The 21,058-nt window shown below is 34.6% G+C and overlaps 2 protein-coding genes and 2 pseudogenes across 2 annotated transcripts; 2 read left to right on the forward strand and 2 right to left on the reverse strand.

Moving 5' to 3' along the window:
* The first annotated feature begins 3,978 nt into the window (after positions 1-3,978).
* LOC113768992 lies at positions 3,979-6,277 on the forward strand (annotated as a pseudogene).
* Positions 6,278-6,407: 130 nt separating this feature from the next.
* Positions 6,408-10,370, reverse strand: LOC113768293 (gamma carbonic anhydrase-like 2, mitochondrial). The gene is made up of 2 exons (XM_027312579.1): positions 9,951-10,370; positions 6,408-6,969 (listed from the first exon to the last, which is right to left on the reverse strand). The coding sequence occupies exons 1-2, from the start codon at positions 10,351-10,353 to the stop codon at positions 6,593-6,595; spliced, it is 780 nt and encodes a 259-aa protein (XP_027168380.1). The 5' UTR covers positions 10,354-10,370; the 3' UTR covers positions 6,408-6,592.
* Positions 10,371-11,513: 1,143 nt separating this feature from the next.
* LOC113768993 lies at positions 11,514-13,896 on the reverse strand (annotated as a pseudogene).
* A 4,895-nt stretch (positions 13,897-18,791) lies between these two features.
* Positions 18,792-19,750, forward strand: LOC113768734 (zinc finger protein SHOOT GRAVITROPISM 5). The gene has a single exon (XM_027313195.1). The coding sequence runs from the start codon at positions 18,890-18,892 to the stop codon at positions 19,403-19,405; it is 516 nt and encodes a 171-aa protein (XP_027168996.1). The 5' UTR covers positions 18,792-18,889; the 3' UTR covers positions 19,406-19,750.
* Positions 19,751-21,058: the final 1,308 nt, after the last annotated feature.

A 21,058-nucleotide genomic window follows, 5' to 3' on the forward strand; every position in this document is an offset into this window, starting at 1 on the left:
AAAATTGAACAGCGAAAATAATATCGTTCTTGCTAACCCAATAAAAATAACAACAAATCAAATAAATCAAACAAAGAAATTTAGAATTTTACTTGGTTCGATCGAATTGATCTACGTATACGAATGAAAGGATAGCAGATTTACTATATCAAAAATAGAGTACAAAAGAGAAAGTATAAACCTTAGAAAATAATTTCAAGATCCAAAAGACACCTAAAACTTTTGAAGGAAGGTACCTAAAATTGAAAATACAAAAAGGTTTAAATAACATAAAATACTTAACGGTCCAAAGACCCATAACTTGATCTTTTGGTTTGATACCTAACCCAAATCTCTCTTAGATTGGGGTGTGAATCCCCTAAAACTCTTCTAGACTAGTACATATGATACTTGAATTGGTGCCCTTAATACACATAAAGTCATTTAAACCACTATATTTATAACTATCAGAAGGAGATATTTCTTTGTAAAATTGTCGATGTGGGATACAAAGATAAACTCAATAAATCTCCATCTTATCGTGTATCCAACAATGACAAATAATAGACAAATAGCAAACAATCTCTACTTTCTTCATAAAAGTTCCAACGGATTTCAATGAACTATCAAACTTCCAACAAACCCTAACGAGCCACCAATGAATCAGAATGCAAAAGGCTCAATAGGTCCCAATTGATCAAAACTCACAAAAAGTTCAACAGATCCCAACGGGTTAAAATTCACGAATACAGTAATCTTGCTCCACCTTCTCAAATTCTCAACGAGTTCCAACGGACCAAATACCTTTCTTCAAAATCCAACTGAATTCCAATGAAAATTTTTTCTTTACTCTCTGATAAGAGTTTATTTTACGTATTTTTTAGTGTGTTTTATTAGTTAATTTTGGTTTGATTATTTAGTTTTATAACTAGAATAACTAAGGTTTTGGTAAAAAACTACATTTTATGTTAAAGTGGCTAAACATTGCATTTTATGGATTTTTATGGTAAAAACTTCATATTTTGTAGGTTTAATGATTCAATCATCAAATGAAGTGCATTGAGAATATATTTGGATTATTGATGATGGATTAAAGTTGTGAAAATAAAATATGAAGTGTAAAAGGAAGAAATGCAATTTGAGGACAAAAATCAAGAAAAGTCAGCTTTCACAACTCAGACACATTTTCGTATTTTGACTATATCAGGAGCTACAATGATCGGATCAAGGTGATCTTGGTACCATTTTGAAGCTAAGAGATATAATCTACATTTGGTATGAAGACATCAAAGTCCAATTTCAGCCGTTTTCTTGGTCAAGGTCGAAACACAGAAACTTATCTGGATGGTCGAAAGCTGAGCCCAGAATTGACCAGTCTATGGTATTTTGACCATATCTCAGTCCACGATCTCCAAATTAGATGATTCTTGAAGCATTGGAAACTCTAATTCAAAGGGCTACAACTTTTGTGTTTTGCAACAAAAGCCAGTTCGGCCTTCATCATGGAGAAAAATGCAGTTGAAGTGAGGTCAAAAGTAAAAACGTGTATGGCAGCCGAATTTCTGTAATTTTGCTCAGCCATTTTTCTCCATCTTCACACTACTTTCCAGCTAGAGTTGGAGAGAAAACGTAGCTGCACATGCTTCAGAAGACATAAGGAAGAGATATAGCCAAGGTTCCAAGTCAAAAGCCATTATTTTTGACTCCCTTAACAAATCCAGATTTGGAGAATCAAGTGGAGAGTCATAGCAGAAATTTATGACTGGTAAGGGAAGGACTTTTCATCAGCTTTATATGTAGAGACATTTGAGGTCTATGATAGGGAGGAATCATACGGAAAAAGCTTGGAGTCTGCAAAAATGTAGCTTTTCCATTCTCTTATTGTTAGATTAGTTTAGTTGTATAGAGTAGTAGTTCATTCCTTCTTGTTTATTAGCTAGGCAAAGATGAAGAAGGAGATGAAGAAGGCAAGGAAAGAGCTCATGTGACCAAGGGTTATTTTCCTTTCCAACTCTTTATTCTTTTTGTATTTGATTCAAGTTTAGCTAATATACAAGTTCTGGATTTTAATTTAATATGTGTTTTTAAAGTTTATACCTTGGGTTTGGTTGAACTTCCTATGATTGTTAGTGTTTATTATTTGGCTATTTGATTGCTAGTATTTGAGCAAGTTATTTAGCACTTTGGCTCTTGAAATCATGATTAATCTGGTACCATTAATTCTGATTATCTAAGGTGTTATTTCTGCAATGAAAATTGAGATTTAACATTAGTTCAAGAAGTGCTAAACATAGGAGTACACTCACGAAAGTAGAGGTGCACCTATGTGGTTTTTAGTGATTCATTTCATGTAATTTCACTGAAGAAATGAACTTGTAGCTAATTTCATAACCATGAGAATAGGTATGGATTAGTTATAAGTATAATTGATTCACTGCGAAAGTAGGATTCAAATGCATAAGGAAATTACACCATAATTAGCCTAGATGTAGTATTCAATGATCCAAATATAATACTTGCATGAGTAGTTAGGGATACCACCACCTAAGGAGCTTTTACTTGTTAATTTCTTGTATAAGTGCAGTAGGTTAAATTTCTTATTATTCATTGATAGTCTAAATAATAAAGAAACTTTAGTAATACCGGTAATTGTTCACTCTTCCTTGTGGGATCGACCCGATATATACCCTAAACTACTAGTTGATCTGTATACTTGCAGTGAACGGGTGTAATTCGGTATTTTTTAGCTTGCACGTATGTAAAATACCCGTCACTCTCTATAGCACAAAATCAATATTCCGAAATTGATATTGATAGTTTGTTATTGTTATCAAAAATTCAAAATCTGACCAAAACATGAACCTCTTATACCAATTTGTTAGGTCTGGTCCCAAAAAATTGACCGGTGATAACAATATAGTTCTTAATAACCCAATAAAAACAATAATAAATCAAACAGAGAAACTTAGAATTTTACATGGTTCGGTCGAATTGACCTATGTTCACAGACGAAGGGGTAGCAAATTTATTATACCAGAAACAAAATATAAAAAAAGAGTATAAACCCTAGAAAATAATTTCAAGATTCAAAAGGCACCTAAACTTGAAAATATAAAAGATTCTAAATAATACAAAATATTTAACGACCTAAAGACCCATAATTTGCTCTTTTGGTGAAAACACAAAAGAGACTAAATAACACAAAATACTTAACAGTCCAAAGACCCATAACTTATTCTTTTGGTTTGATGTCTAACGAAAACCTTTTTTAGACTGGGACATGGACCTTTTAAAACTCTTTTAAACTAATGCATACAACGCTTGGGTTGGTACCCTTAGCACATGTAAACTCATTTAAATCCACTATATTTATAACTATCAAGAAAAGATATTACTTTATAAAACTTTCGATGTGAGATACAAAAACAAATTTAACAATGTTGATTCAAACGTGGAACATGTTAAAATCATTTAAAAGTTTATAAAATTTTTATTTTGCTAAAATTAGAGGTATATCCTCTCTATCACGTACTCGTCGGAAATTTTTAATTAATAGGTCAGAATCTATGCCTGACCCCACTATTTTTAAGGTGGTTTTTTGTTAAAACAAAATGAGCTTTCTGGGTTATTAAAATGAATGAAAAAAATCTCTTTCTTATAAATTGGATTTGTCTCGATAATCAATCTATCTGAACCGCTAGTGATTCCTAACAAGTTGTTCATTAAAATTATACCGTCTCAGAGGAAATATCAATATGAAACTGCCTATATACCAAACAAATGGAGGCTTCCCTTACCTCAGCTCAGCACAAGTAGATAAGCAAAATGTCATGGTTTCTAGCCCACGTGTCGAAGGAACTTCATGCAAATTGTGACCTGAATTTGCCAATTCATCATTTGGTCGTATTGATCTTCCACCAGAGATGCAAGACAGCGGTCCTTTTTCTTCTTAAATTTGTTCAAAACCTCTATCAATTACGCAAAGAAAAAAAATCTAATATGGGCTTGTTGAGTATTCCTGGTTTTGATGCCATTGATTTGATTAAGAATATTTGGAGTTCTGGTTTTGATGTCATTACTTTAGTTCTCAGATTCCGTAACACTTTTGTAGCTCGATTTAGTGTAAATGCACCTTTTTCCTTCTTGCCACCATATCTAGTATTCAAGTATCTTGACTACATCAGAAGATCCATTTTCAGCGAAGATTTAGCAGGAAAAGTTGTGCTCATCACTGGGGCATCTTCAGGCATCGGAGAGGCTTGTTACAAGTTACAACCAACCAATTCGATTTAATTCATCCATTAGTTTCACTTTCTCTGTCCCTTTATTTATTTATTTAAATATTTTTCCACTTTCTTTGTCTCATTTCACGAAGTTCTTAAGGTAATAATTGTCAAGGTACTGACCAAAACTTGAGAATTTGTTGTGTAAAAATTGTAGAATGAAAAAACAAACATTGGTTTGTCTTTAAAAGAAATGAAAGAAAGTTTTTTACGTTTATATGTTACGCCTAGCATTATCTGATTATGAAATATTGTTATACCTGTGGTATTGTTCCTTGGGGAATTTACTTGCTTAAAGATAAGATTTATGTAGAATTTCAGATCACAAAGTTGAAATTCTTGAATCCTGATAAGATGTTTTGTGTGTGATGAAGCATGTGGCCTACGAATATGCAAGGAGAGGTGCTTGCTTGGTTCTTGCAGCAAGAAGAGTGAATATATAGCCTTCGAGAAGTTGCCGACTTAGCCAAAATACCTGGTTCCCCGTATGCAATTCCTGTGCCTGCAGATGTTTCCAAAGTCGAAGACTGCAAACGATTGATTCAAACTACCATTGAACATTTTGGGCAATGCAAGTTTATTCAAGTACAACAACACTTGCACAGCTGCACCTCTAATGTTTTCCATGTGTTACACTTTCTTGCGTTTTGTTTTGTACAAAATTTCTTAGGCTTGTCGATGCATTTGACTTCACTCGTGCTTAAATGAGAAGTTCAACTACAATATGAGATGAAATGGGGATATCATATAGTTGAAAAGGATAATTACGCTCACCTTCCTTGAGGTTTACAGTAACTTATAGCATATACTCTGTAGCCTTTCTGGAATTACAACTGACCTTCTAGTTATGTTTTGGATTACGATTGAGAACCGATATCTGGGGTTAGTGCGGTTGGCAAGCAGTGCCAGAGTTATTTTCGATGTTAGAACGATTGTCTTCTTAACCCCAATTGTAGCAAAGCCTGAAAAGCAAAATGAAAAAGATTTGTAGTAACACTTTCGTTATGACATAAAATGGATACAAGTCTAATCAGATTCGTCCAACACCCTAAAACTGCGGCTTCAGGACGGGGAGCGGGATGATAGGGGAGAAAGGGCTTGTTAATTCCCTCATATGAAACTATGAATTGATGCTTAATTGGTCTTTATAGATGCAAATTTCATCTAGTAGTCAACATGAAGTTCTGTTGTATGTTTCTCGATGTACATGTATTTTTTATCCTGAAATTTGAGGAGGTGTATTTATTAACTCAGTGGATCATCTCGTCAACTGTGCTGGCGTCGCGACCCTCGCCTTATTTGAAGACTTGGTTGATGTCGACAATTTTGCCCCGGGAATGGTAATGAAAAAACTAATTCCAGTATCTGTAGTAACAATGTTAGTTATTCATTCATCTGAAGCTAGAACTCTAGAAAATGACCAATCTATTCTGGAGTCAGTCAGTTGATACAAGTATCTATCTCATTGTTTGATTAAGGAAACTTTGGTTAATATGATCTTCCTTCTGTATTTGTAGGACATAAACTTTTGGGGTTCGGTTTAGACAACCTACTATGCAATTCCACATTTGAAGAGAAGCAGGGGAAAGATCATTCAAATTACTTCATCTGCTAGCTGGTTACACGCCCCAAGATTAAGCTTCTATGCTGTACAGTTTTTTTTAAGTCTATTTTTACGATTAATCTTTTATACAATGCAGTCTGTATGTCTTTTGCATGCAACATGGATCTGGGCTGTTTTGTCTTAATAGAACACTAGTTTCTACATGCTAAAAGCTTAAATCCATATTCCTAGAGTTTTGATCAATATTTGCATTTCGAACAATTCTTATTGATAAGAAGTTGATCTAGCCTTGCAACTCGGGCAAGCAAAGCTGCTATCATGAGTTTCTTTGAGACGCTGAGAGTTGAATTTGGATCGGAGAAAGGTATTACAATTGTCACACCAGGTGTGTTTGAGAGTTGCAATTTTATTCTAGTTTCCTGAAAGGACCATTCAATTCCAAGGGCGATCAGTAGCAAACTTATTTCTCTCCTGTTCCAGCAGTTCTGAGACTAATTCATCTGAAACTTATGATTATACCTCATCAAACACGACAGTCAGTTAAAAAAAAGCCCATGAAACTACCCAAAAACCCAAGAAAAGATCCCCAATGATCTCAACCATTTTACATCACTCACAGTACCTGAAAATAACAACACAAAAATGGGGAACTCAAAGGCTTGCACGTCTCTGAAGGTTGCCTTACAGTGTCTAATAGTTTCTTATTTTTCAAGTATAAACGTGCGGTGCAAATCAACACTTAGTAGTACATGGAGAATGAAAGACTTCAAATTGAAATGCCCAATGACTTCTTCATCTTCTCAACTTCCAAATACACTGTTGAATAAGGTAGGAACTCTGAAAAGTGACTTTTGCTAAGATCATTTATTGCAACAGCAAGTTTAGGAATCTCCAGTGTCTCCTCATGTGTCAATTTCCTGACAAACCTTGCAGGATTCCCAGACCAAAGCTCACCGGTTGGTATCCTCCTCCCAGGAGGAACAACAGATCCAGCTTCGAGAATGGAGTGGCTCTCAACCAAAGAACCTTCCATCAAGATGGAATGCTGCCCAATAATGCATTCAGGTTCAATTGTGCAGGATCGCAACAGACTGTATGCACCAACAGTAACAAACCTTTCAATTGATGTCTCTGCTGGCAGTCCTGCAGAAACACAACAGGAAACAAAATCATGTCTCTCTCCTAACAACTGCACTCGAAATCATTGTGCACCATTAATTCAAACAAAGGTGTGTTAAAGGTGCCCAAACCAAAATGGATCACTCTATTCATTATGATTGAGAGTTTCTGTTCCTTTGTCACAGTCAGGAAATGGAGTCATGACACATTGAAATTGCACTACTGGGATTTTTCCTCATAGTTTCTAAGTACCAGTTTCATCATTTTGAAAGATTTCGTCAGAAGATGGGGTTCACTATAGTACTAAATGCAGGCATCTGCTTCATGAGGAATGGAAGGAGCTTGAGGATATATATAAACAAAGAAAGCAGAGAAAAGCCAGATACATGTAATTGATCAATGTTTATATGCCTACATGTAAAGCTGACACCATGTGCAGTTCAAACTAACCACTTGTAAGTTCGTCAATGCCAAAACATAAAAGGGAAATGGCTGTGCTGTAATTCAGTTGCAGTGAAAGTCAATTCATCATCTGTCAAACAGAAACAAGGGTCTCTAAATCTTGTTTAACTTGATGACCTAGATCTCTGATTCTCTACAACACTCGCATAACCACACATAATAGATCACTGAGGAAAATCAGCGGGCTGTTACATAGTATCATGAGCAGGAAGCAGCTAGCAGCTTATTGTGGTAGCATCTATAAGAGGACATCAGGCGAAATAGCAACTGACTAGAAATTAGATTCCATACAATGTGGTTCCGACATCGGTACAACTCCTTCAGCCTCATGAATATAATGCGCACAAAATTAATCCAAATGAATCAATGCAAAGAATATCATTATCCATGCTACTAAAGTAGATAGATAATACAAAAAGATGAGATGTGTCCTAATACAACTTAATTCAAAGAGGAGAAGAAACTGTATCAACTTTATTCTTCTTATGAGTTCTCTCTATGGAAGTTACCAACATAACCAGCAATCTTTTGTCAGACTATAACATGTAAAAGCAGACCTTGTTCTGATGTTTCCTTTAATGCCAACAGCAGCAGTAAGCAAGTTAAAAACAATGAAAGTGTAAAGACGTCAATTAGAAAAGCAGAAATAATATTCCAATGCGTGAGATCTATATGATATTCACTCTTTTTTTATTTACTTGTTAAGACAATACGGAAGTCAATTAACGAACCATTTTTTTCTTGACACTCTAGACAGGTTGTAAGGTTCATCAACACTGTTAATGCCCAATGGCTCACATGTAAATTTACTACAAATAGCAACAAGCATATTTAAGTATATTTAACTTCAAAAATGCCATATCAGAACAATTACAAAATTGAGGTAATTAATGATCAAAGTGGTTTTTGTGATTTTTAGAACAACCTCATTGACAAGAAAAGGATGTGCAGAAGAATAGAGAAAATGAAGAAACATAGGTGGGCATAAGAAAGAATAAGCTGGATAATAATAATGGAGCTAGAGAAAGGTGGTGAAATTTAAAAGAATGCAACGGAACCTAGGTGTAAACTTTCCTGAATAAGAACGTCATATACTGAATTATAGATGCAAAGGCAACTTTGGTTAACAAAAGAAAACATAACTCCAGGAACAAAAAATTTCTATTACATCATAAGAAACAGAAATAGTTATATACCGAAAAACATGAAAGGAAGAAGAAAAACCCAAAAACAAAAAGAGGCCAAGAAAGTAAATAAGTACAAGAGAAACATGCTCAAAAACAGAGAAAATTCCCAGCAGCATGTATCCCATTGTTCTGTAACTCCAGAACTCAGTGAAGGTTTCAGAACAAATCAGTTTCCAACTAGGAGTTCAAAGATCCTAGCTCTATGGTTTTCCTCTTGACGTCAATCTATTCAATCTAACAATTATTATGTCATGTATATTTATTGACTATGTGGGCAACCACCAAATGTTTCACAATTAACGAAATTAACTTTAAGATCAGGCTACATTATCTGCAAGGAATATAGCCTCCTATTAAGAAAAAGAAAGTATCTAATAAGAGGAAGACAATTTCTAGCAGTATCAAATTTCACCATACAATTTTGTCAAAAAACTTCTATCATTGAATATCAAGTCATACGAGGAAGGTTTTTTTGCAACAGGAGAGATGTTTGCACTGAAAGTAGCCCCAAAACATAATGGCATAATGAAAGCGGCTTGCGTAGAAAATCAGTAAAGATTGATTACCACATGCTAACCAAAGAATTTTTTTTTTTTTTGGATGACCAAAGAGGCTAAGAACAAATACATTCATTCACGTTGTCCAAAAGTTGGTCAAGGACATCAAAGGTTTTAAAATTACCAAAATATGGTAAACTGAACTATACAATGGGGAACATATGCAACTACTTGAGGAAAAACAAAATACAGATTGAGAAACCTAAAGATATAGTATTGGATTTCTCTACACTAAAACTGTTGTTATAGACATATAATGTGGTACTATCATATCAAGCAGCCAGGAAGCAGTCCTCAAACCATTACTAAGCAGAAGTTATTCGTCAATTAGGACAAGTATTCAGTCATAATACCTCCTAAGAAGAATAGACAGGTCTTATCATGTACCAAACACATTATCTCAGAAACAACAACTTTGGCATAAAAAACAATTGTCTTGAACAAGCACCAATACACTTTTTGATGATAACTACATAATCTTCCTCCTGAATTACATTGAACCCGCTAATCCTTTTTCACCTTTTCATTCTTTTTCCAGCAAACAGAAAGTAGATAGCCACAACAGTGGTAATACATCAAGCCCGAATCAATAAACTTCACAACATCAACACAACCCAACATTTCTAGCCAATGACTCTTTAAATGCTTTTCAGCAAGAAATAAAAAGGCATCATAGTACTAAAGTCTAAATTTTGTACAACATCCCCTGCTGATTGTACTACATTTAAGTATTACAAATCGGGCATTGAAGTTTGTACATAGGAAAAAAAGATTAACTAATTAGGGAATTTTCACTAACCTGTAGGAGAATTCCAGGCGGCGTGAATAACACACCGCTCTTGCACATTGGAGCAAAACCCTACAGTAATCTTATTAAGATCACCGCGCAAGACCGCGCTACTCCAGACGGAAGCTCCGTCGTAAACAGTGACCTGGCCAGCGAGGACGACATTGGGTGCCACGTAAGCATCGACGGCGATCTTGGGGAGCCACTGACCTAAGGGGATGATTCTTCTCTGGCCTCTGTAGTCCCATTTCACCCGATCCGGGGATTCTACAATTGGGATTGATTTTGTCGCGGGTGATGCTGAGGTAGCTGCTGCCACTGAATCGGTGGAGAAGCTGCGGGGGAGGAGACGGTGGTGGCCGGCGGAGGTGGCGGTGGCCAGGGCTCTTCTTGACAGTCGAGCTAGAGCTGCCATTTTCTCAGGTATTTTGGTTACTGACTAAAGGGGGTGTCAGAAAGGTCTGCCTTTGGAATATGACTGAAGTATTATTTACGTTTTGACCCCTCATAACTTTGAACATTGACATCTAGGTCCCTATATTATTATAAAGTAGATAGATTTTTAATTTTTCTCCTCCTTGGTTGTTCCTTGAAAAAAAAAGTGTGTATATTTTCTAGGTTTAGAATGACATCTACGAAGGGATGGAATTTAGGATTGCAATGAGGGAATAGGAGGCATGAGTCTGTTTTGATTTGTGAATATACGAGCGATCATACAAATTCAATTTTAAATTTTGGTTTCAACTCAACTCTGTTATAATTATTATGAACGATTCGAATTTTATTATAACACAATAACTATTATAATATCTTTTTCCTATCCACAATTGTAGGAATAAATTGCAAATTTTATGACTAGATGAATTGTGAAAAATGGTCAAGTTTCCAAAAAAAAGTTGAATAACTTGGCACTGCATTGGAAAAAATGAGCACTCAATTTTCTTCAAGCAAAGCAGCACAAGAGCTTTGCTCAGTTGTTAAGTATGGTGGATGGAATCCTAGCCTGTTTGGAAAAAGAGCAATTCTTGTGCTTTTGTTCAACTTGTATCTCATCTCATGCATGGTTGATTCTTGTTTATAGCTTCATGAATAGCTAGCAGATTAAAAGTGAATACATTATATCAACCTGTGTTGGTAACTGAGTATTAAGTAAACCTACAAAGTTAAAGAGACTAAAAAATCTATTCCCAAACTGCTAGCCTAAATATTAAAGAGGTACTTTTACTTTTATGAGGCAGAATTGGGAAATTAAAGAACAAAACCATTTTTCTTTTGATGATTTATTTTAGCTTTATACTGTATTTTGATTTCAGATATCAAAAAGGCATTCTTACAAGATTTTCTAACCGGTGAGCAAACCTGTTATACGTATATGACACTTGAGATAATTAATTTCCATAAGTAACACTTCGGATTATGTTGCTGTCACTGTCAGTGTATAGAATATTAATTCAAATTATAAACATAAAATACTGAAGAATGTAATTAAGAATACTAAAATCCACGTTTTTTGGAGGAAAAAAAAAAAGAAACTATATAAAATCCTATCAGATTATCATGCCTATTGCATTCTTCTTAAACTCGAGCATTCTGGACGGAGAATTGAATCTCAGATGGCTTCTTGATATTGTCGTCATCCTCCCAATTTGTACTGCGATAATACCAAGCATAGAGCGCAAGTTGAAAAAGTCCAGAAAGTGTTCCAATGCCATTGGGAATCTGTGAACAAAAAATAAAAATATATTTATTTATTTATTTGATTAATAATTATACAACTTTCATATTTCAATCAAATGTTTTGGAATATGTACAACAACCATTTAGTCTTTACCATAATTTTTTAAAATCACTTTCTTAAACTAGATTACAAGAAAAAAAATTTGCAGCATTACTTACCACAACATTGTAATCTTATTTGAGTGAAGCATAGCATACCCATACAGTACCATTGAGAAGATTAGCAAGCGATAAATAAAATGGCATGTGCCCCTCCTGGCAGTTTGGTTGATCACAGGAAGCCTCCTAAGGTCCTGTTGTCCATTCTCCCCCATCAGGGATCGAGTCCCAATGGTTACCGGTTCGAGATGATGGGGCCTCTCCTCTCGGGTCTCAGGGGATTAGTCGGGTCCGGCATATCCACAGCCCGGATACCCCCTGAGTAGAAAAAAAAAAGATAAATAAAATGGCATGTACTTCACACTCTGTCTTAATCACACTGGACTGCACCCAAAATAAAAAAATAAATAAATAAACAAACCATTTGTATAGAAATAATGACAAATAATTAATTAACTCTGATTCTATTGTAACAAAAAAGTATTAAGTAATACATACCATAACTGTCAATGGCGAAAGATACATGAAGATGTTCAAAAACATGCAAAACTACACCAACAAAGATGGACCTTTGCTTCTCATCATGCCAAACGCCAAGGGTAATGCCAATTACGATGGCACTTACAACTACTTCACCCATGACCATATAGATGATCCTCATCTGATAATATAAGACAAAAATAATTTAAAATGAACGTATCTAAGAATAAAAAGATGAGTAGAATATTTTGTGCTGTTAACCTATCCGGATTCAAGATTAATTTGATTCTAATCTTTTACTTTAGAAGAGTTAGTCCAACATCAACTATGAGGGCTCTTTTAATTGAGAAATCATGGGAGTAAAAGTAATGTACACGGAGATTAAATCATTCGTATCCTTTTCCGCTAATCGGAGCGGACGACAAATGTGACTAACATAGCCTCTATAACAAATCCGATACCATTGATTGATGGTCGAAACCAAGATGCTATGAGATTTGACAAATGGAAGGCCATAAAATACCCACATTGCACAATTCAATAGCGTCATCACATAAGGTTCTGGCTTGAATTCTGCGACTGATTTTGCTTTACATATTTTTACGAATGTTGGGCTGCATATATAACAAACAAAACACATTAGGAGATTTAATCATAATTCTTTCTTTCTTTTTTTATAAACTTTACCTATATTCAATGGCGGAGCCAGAAAAAATTTTCAGTGTGGGCAAAAGCAACACTAAAATTTTTTACCTGCTCTTTTTCTAGTTTTTTAAGCAAAAAAAATATTCATCAACAAATTAAAATGAAAAACCTTTTTTAGCTTTCTAATGGAACTTTGTAACCCATATATCCTTTTAGAATATCAGTTCATGAACCAATTTAGAAAATCACGTAATTTTTTCACTTCCGCAAAACTATGGGAGCACACTTAAAATTATATCAAAATTTTACGGGAATATTATTAGAATTTAAGGGGAGCAGTGGAGGTCTGTGCCCCCACCTTAAATCCGCCAGTGCCTATATTATAAGCATTAATGTGTGATGTATGTGTAGTAGAAGAGATAGGAAAAAAAAAAAAAGACATTACATGGGCGAGACAAATAGGCTGAAAGATATAACGTATCCGGCATGGATTGCAAGACACAATAAGTCATTAAAGGAAGGAAGTATAAATTGAAATTTTAACCCAAAAACAAGACGAAACAGAAAGTAGAAAAATGTATCAAATTTTCAGTTGTTGTTAAGTGTCATAAAAGAAATACACACAAAAAACAGATAATAGACTGGCTTCGACTAACGATGTCTTCCCTTACCCAGAAAGAGTCTAATCTGATGAAAACTTATATTTACTACTGAGAATTAGATACACTTTCTATTTTCTGACTAAAAGAAAATTGAGGACAGTCAAGGGATGTAATATTTATATATATATATATTCAGAAAAGCAACCTCTACGAACCACTGGCCCAATGGCTCAGTGGCCACCAAGGAGGGGCTTAAGTCCCTCTTTGGACTGTAGGTGAAGGTTCAAACCTTACCTGCAGCGTGCATGATAAATAAGAGACAATGAAAATTGATGACAAATTGAGAACTAACCAATTATCCCAACAACGGTCCTTATCGAGTCGATGTTCACCATCTTTGACACCTGAATTAAGTTAAACATGGACAGAGAATTAAGAGTGGAAATTAGATATAGCAAATAATGCGTATAAAAATTTTGCAAATTCAATGGAAAAACAAATAGGTAATCATGAATCTGAAGTAAGATTGGTCGTTTTCGCAAATAAAATCATGCGAGAAAACGAATGCAACTGGATGAACATCCTTGTTAACGATGTTCTTTCTGTCTAATTTCTTTAAAAGAATATATAGCCTGTTTAGTAAGCAAGTTTTTGACCAAGTTTGTCTGCTACAAGTTTTTTAACAACTTGAACTATAGTAATCTCAAAAAATTTCTCAAAGTTTTTAAACTATACATTTCAAAATATCTAAAAATTTATACATTTCAAAAATTTTTCCTACAACTTTTACAATAAACTACAGTAAAGACAAACATCCAAAGAAACTCATTTGCCAAATGGAGCGGTAGTTAGGTAACATGAATCCTATCTCACCTAAATTTATGAAAATTAAAGCGAATTGAAGAGATAAAGCTGCTCGAAAAAAATTCTTAAGGTAGTAAAAGACATTGAAAAAATTCTTGCGAAAGCGGGAAAAGAAAAACACTATGCAGCAAGAGTTTGACAATTTTCAAATTCTCAAGCAAGATCAATCTTTGCATATTCACTATTCATAAAATAAATATAAAGACTAATTGCTATAATTACCTTACAAGGGTGCAAACGTGATGATCTTCAACTGGAAATGTTACAGGGCGATGGCACAAGAAAAAGACTTCAATATCCTGGTTAATTTTATGCTTCGACAATTATAACATGATTTTTCAAATATTTATGATACTTTTTGCTCTTCTTCTTTTAGTTATAATAAAATTAATTTTTCTTTCAAGAAATATACTTTAACAGTAATTACCAATCTTTAGATGTTAGAAAAATATAGATTAGTCATTTAAGCATTATAAATAAAGTTTTAACTAATGCCCATTAACATATCAGGTAAATATTGGGTCCGAGGCATGCCCAGTTATGGATTCGATACAGTTTATTGAAGTCCTTAATGTTATTAGAGATTCAAGGGTTCATTAAGGTATTTTAATTCTAAGCTTACGCCACTCATTTTAAGAAAATTAAAGCAAGCAAAATAAAATTAACTTAAACTTTTTTTTTAACCCTTCCATCCTGCCACCCCCAACTGTGACCCTAGGCATAGTATTTGAATCTTGAATCTGTCAGTAAAAAAACTCTAAAAATCCTTCCCTGACTGGACTGCTGAGCCAATTAATTTAAACTTGAAAATTCATTTCAAAGGGAAAAAAAAACACTTAAAATTGAAAACTTGAGTATTCTTTAAAGGAAATAATGGACACCAATTAACATGCCAAAACTATACCTAAATCAATACCACTGTTTATCGTTTAGGAAAATTCAACCCTAAAGTTATGAGTAAAAGTTTTACCCTTCTGGGCCTTCTCCGAGTTTTACATAATTTCAAGGATCTAAGAGCTCCTCCACAGTTTGGTTCTCCAAAACTTTGGGCTGCAATGCAAACTGGCATTCTGCATTCTACACCTTGGGTTCCTTGAATATTCTTTGACGAAGACCCGTGGCTTCCTCAATGGATTAAAATTTTTCGACAATAATGTGGCTAATCGTGCTCTTTTTCATCACTTTAAACCAAAATTATTCATTTGGAATAAATTAAAACCAAAACAAGGAATTTTTCCAAATATTAATTAACCAAGTGTCGCCGAAAATGTACCTATGTATAAGAAAATTTGAATTTTGTATATGAACTTTTGTAATAAAACCATTTTTTATTTAACTCGTTGTTCGGTAGGGTTTCACAACATTTATTTTCGTAACGCATAATTTTGAACCTATTTTTTTTTTTAATAATGATTAACTACGTGACTAAAACGTGAATAGATGAGATACAATAACATGCCCAATTCTCGTTTCTGTCTCCTGTTTTTTTCTCTATGCCCTATATCTGATAAATCTCACACCCCCTAAGTAATTTGTCATGAAAGAGTTCTTGCAATATTCATTTGATTCGTTTAACACTACTATTTTCTTTACATAAGTTTTATATGTTTAGTTTGATTAAATCAATTCATTCTCTAAGTAGAAGAGTTTAATAATAGTTTAGAGTGGACAATTGTACATATGAGCCCAGCAAAGTGGCACGTGTTAAGAAGATTTTCTGCCCAGAAATCCTCAACGCCCATATGATGCAGATCTGCAAAGTTGGCTAAAGGGGTCCACTATTGAACGATCCAAAGTCGGTATGCACAAATCATGATCATGATTCATGGGTTAGGCTCCGTGCCCCCCACTCCCACGTGCCGATCTGCTTGGAGCGTGGGCTTTATATGCAGAAAAGTTGATGACTTTTTGCAATAGAGGGCCGACAACCTTAGGCCTACCATAAAGCAAGTCCTTTCACAAAAAGCCTCTAATCCCCAAATGCATCCCCTCAAGGCACGTGACTTGGGAGCGTAATTATTTCTCCATTCTCATCTCTTCCATTTATTTTTATTTATTTATTTTTTTTGCTCGTTTGAATCGCTATTTTCTGAAAGGTTTACAAAAAAAAATTTTATAATGTAAAGATTTGATGTATCCAAGATGAACAAGTGATTGAGAAATACGTTCACAGAAAACGTAAAAAATTTTTTTTTTTGGAGAAAAAGGATAATCTAAACGAGACTTATACAACTTTACCAGATGTATTGTGTTGTCACATAGTATATGTATTATAGCGAAAAAAATTTGATATTGTACCCTTAGGTAGTCATTTATCGTGAAAAGGATGATTTCTATAATTGGTCTTCGATAAAGAATAATTTGTTAAAAGGGTAGGCATTTAATAGGTACTTAACACTAGATTGTGCATTATATAAACGCATGGATGTACCAAGTTCTTGCGTGTTCAATCATTGTTATGCATTTGAAGGATAAGACTTAAGAGTATGGGCAATTTCCAAAGATAGGTTTGTACTTATTGTGTGGCTTGAAATCAATTTGAGATTAACTAAACTAAGATCACGTAGAAGCTTTACATCTTTAAAGTCCTCAGAGAGCCGTCATCATTTTAGTTTGTCCAACCATACAAATACTTTGGCTTATGACCAAATGCACCATACGCATGTAGCTAGCTTTTGTATGGAGAAAGGAGATACTAAAGAAAGAAAATTACCCCTCCAATATCCTTGCTTGTCTTAGTTATTTAATGGGCTATATATATATATATATATGTATGTATATTCAAGATTTTATTCAGCCGACTGCTGATCCATATGATTGTAGGTAAAGCAAGTCAAAAGTCATCTTTCACATGGAGTTGTATAACTCTTTTTCTGGTAAACACTGTAAATTAACTTTTCTGGAATCATGATTGATGACACAGTACGTATTTGAGATTTTGCTTTCAACATGGTCTTTCTTTATGATCCCCATTCAAGAACTGGTTAGGGTCTCTGTCGCTGTCTCTAGTTAGGGCAATAAATACTACTGTTTCACATCCTCAAGGACAAGCTTCACGAGCTAAGTAGAGATTTGTTAGTCAAGAGCGTACACAAATTAACTTCATGGGAAAGGAATCTGACAACAAGTAAAGAGACAAAGTAAATCAGATTCAAGTTCAACCTAGCTTATGTGTATTTACAACGGGAGGAATCAAAGATTGACTTTCTCCTTTTTTTTTTTTTCCTAGTTACCATCTATATATAATAGCATGTCATGCATGTTTCTGCTTTGATCTGTATCTTTTCTCAGTGCTCACTGATACAACTGCAATGGAAAAAATTTCGTACCTATTGGACGATGCTATCATGCTAGCTAGGCCACTAATTTTACTTCACAGTTTTCATTCCCAATTTTGACATGTTACAAATTTTTGACAGCCCAAATGCTGACAACAAAAAGAAATGCATGCACCTTGTACATTTACATTGTATACGACTCTTTTTTATCAATATGTTGCATGCCGTGACTCAATTGGCAAGACTTTAACCCTTATTTTGAGATCGAGTGCCTATCTTCGAGTCTCGAGCGTATGCATTTTTGACATGTACTTGTATATAAAGTTTGAACAGATGACCTGTCGACCGTGCACTCATGTTGGAGTCATCTTATATACGCAAGTTATATAAACAATATGGAGGTCTTGTTCTCGATCAATTTTAGAAATTTGATACTACCTTTTTGGTTTCTGAAAAGCTGTTTTGTTATATTTGCAACTGATTTTGAAAATCTAGTTTTTAGTTTTTTGGACCTAAAAACCTAAAAAAATCAGACGTTGTGCTTCTGAATTCTGATTCTGATCCACGTTTTCATGCAAACAAAAATACCCTTTAAATTTTTACCCTGGCCAAAGATTAGATAACTTTTTTTATGGTCTTTATTTTCTTCCTATTCTCATCTCACTTCTAGATTCATCTGTGTGCCCTTCTTTTTTCCTCCAACATTTAATCTTCATAAGAAAAAAAATTATTTAATTAGTACAGAAATTCATTTAGGTAGCATATAAGGGTAATTTGGTCATTTTATTGTCAAAATCAGCTTTTTAGGTTTTCTTGAGAGCAGCTATGCATTTATTAAAATTGATTTTTTTAACCGTAAACAAGAACATATGAGTTATTCTGAAAAATATATTTTTTCAAGAATTAATTTTTAAAAAATTAACTTTTACAATATCAGCATCAGTTGAGAACAAACTCGTAGCCAATATTATCAAACTCTAAGTCATCATCACTTTATGATTTAAATTTTGACATAATACTCATAAAATACGTCAACATGGGTACAAATAAGACCAAAGGTGTATGAACAACAATATGCAGACTGTCCATTTGGCTCCAAAGCCAAAAGCATGGGCACTTTAGGTATCCAACCCATATATCGAAATGCTTAAATAGATAGAGACCTCAGTTCTGCCAATTCATACTCCTCTTCCTCATAAAAGTACAGTGTCACTTCTCTTTGTCCATTGCACCATTATTCTTTGATATGGAAGAAGGCAACCAGAAAGAATTGCAACTTCTTCCAGCTGATTCACAAACGACGCCTTCATCATCAAATGCTTCAGCTTGGCCCTCATCAGAATCCTCCATAAAACTCCGATCAACGACCGATCCCTTCGAGGGACCATCACTAGACCTTCAGTTGTCTATCAGCTTCAGAACTATAAGGACTGGTACTACTGCGAAAGATTACACTAACAATGATAATCTGATGATGAAATCTGATCCATCAGGGCGCGTTGAGGCCTTGAAATGGCAGGCCGCTGAGGAAATTAGGCTGGCTGCCATGGAGAAGGCGTATGCTGAACGTGTGAGGGAGCTTAGCAGGCGAGAAATGGAGCTGGCGCAGACCGAATTCGCCCGTGCTAGGAACATGTGGGAGAGGGCTCGTGATGAGGTTGAGAAGGCTGAAAATTTGAAGGAAAGAGCTACTCGGCAGATGGATTCTACGTGCATGGAGATCACTTGCCAATCTTGCAGGCAAAAATTTCGACCTTCATAAAATCTTTTCCAAATTAAAACCCAAACAAAGAAAAAAAAATTTCCCACTTTGAGTATTAATTAGTACTATTTTTCTAACTTTGTTCAGAGGCTATATAGCGTTACTGAGCTGTGTGACTTGTGATATATAGCGCTAACTCTTGCATCACGGTTTCATCATTGATTAGCATTCTAATAGTACATTTTATTGTGCTAAGACAGTTGAATCAGTAGGAGTGATGAAATGGTGATTCGAATTTGAGTATCTGTATTGTTTGTCATGGATAAGGAGTACCTGAAGTTTTGTTTGACTGAAAAAAAGTTTGTATATGGAGGAAGCAAGAAATAAAGTCTTGTATTAATCTTACTCAGTACTGCAATCTGTATGACAAATTATTGACCAGACAAATTTGGTTTTTCAAGCTCGTTTAATGTGAACATTCTTGGAATGAATCTGGTGTCAGTTTGTCCATGTCCATGTAAATTCTACCTCAAATTAAGTTTGCGGTGGTCCAAACTTCTGAAAGAAATATGAATGTGCAAGTACAACTAAAGTGTATTATTCATGTGATATATATAAATATATATATATCATAAACTAGGTCTATCATAAAAGCTCTCATTTATGGATAATTCTTTAGTCGAGTGTGAGAGATTGAATTGTTGTACGCCCAAAGAAAAATATTCACATAAAAAGAAAGAAGAATAATTAGACCTCGCCCAAGAGCCTACAGATCTTATTATAGGAGACATGCACAGGACAGGAGCTTACAAATGCTGCTTACTGGATGAAAGATGGATATATTCTTTGGTTACTACGACCCTTATGGTGGGATCTTGGTTTGTCTATGGATTCTTGTCCTTTCTACTTCTTTCTTGCTTAGACGTTAATGAAAGATGCTTTAGTTTTTGTCTAACTTGGTAGACACATTTATGGGAACGGAATAAGGCAGCTAAATGACTTGTCAATAATGAACAATCCGGATTACTTTATATGTTTGGCTTCTTTTGGAGATTAATAACCAACAATTCTAAAAGTTGATTATCAGGATTTGGCCCATATTATCCTTGGAAATCTCAAATGTCTCAAATGTATGTACATTTCCCTCCCTCAATTAGTTTCCTTTTCTCTCCCAAGTGTACAACTGAAAGGGTTCTGGGAAGTTTCCCAGCCATAATATGTGCACACATCTTTACATCCTTTAGGCTTCTACCATTAATACATTTCCTTCCAGTTGTTGAGACCCTTTAATCTATGGAAATGTATATAGTACTAGTCTTTGTTGTTGCAACTTTAACCTTCTTGTTAATTGGATAGAAGCATGTGCTCCAGATTGACTACTTAGTACTATTTCCGAGCAAACAAAACCACATTCTTTAACAAGAATGCTGCTTTTTGTAGCTTGTTAATGTCCTAGAACCATAAGTTGGGCTGCCTTACTATTTGTTACTCATTACTTTACAGCTTTGCTTCAGACTTTTGAAATTCTGCCACATATTAATAATAGCAGAGGAAATTATTGCGGGCAATGGTTGGACTGCCAAAGTCAATGTCAATTAGGTGACCATACAGTTAATTAACATGTCCACCCTTTTATTTTTCTTTTTGCATTTTTCATATATTTTTCAGGAATTGAGGACAAGACCAATTCAAGTGTGGTTCTCAGTTTTTCTC

This window comes from Coffea eugenioides, chromosome 4 (genome assembly GCF_003713205.1).
Source record: "Coffea eugenioides isolate CCC68of chromosome 4, Ceug_1.0, whole genome shotgun sequence".
NCBI lineage: Eukaryota > Viridiplantae > Streptophyta > Magnoliopsida > Gentianales > Rubiaceae > Coffea > Coffea eugenioides.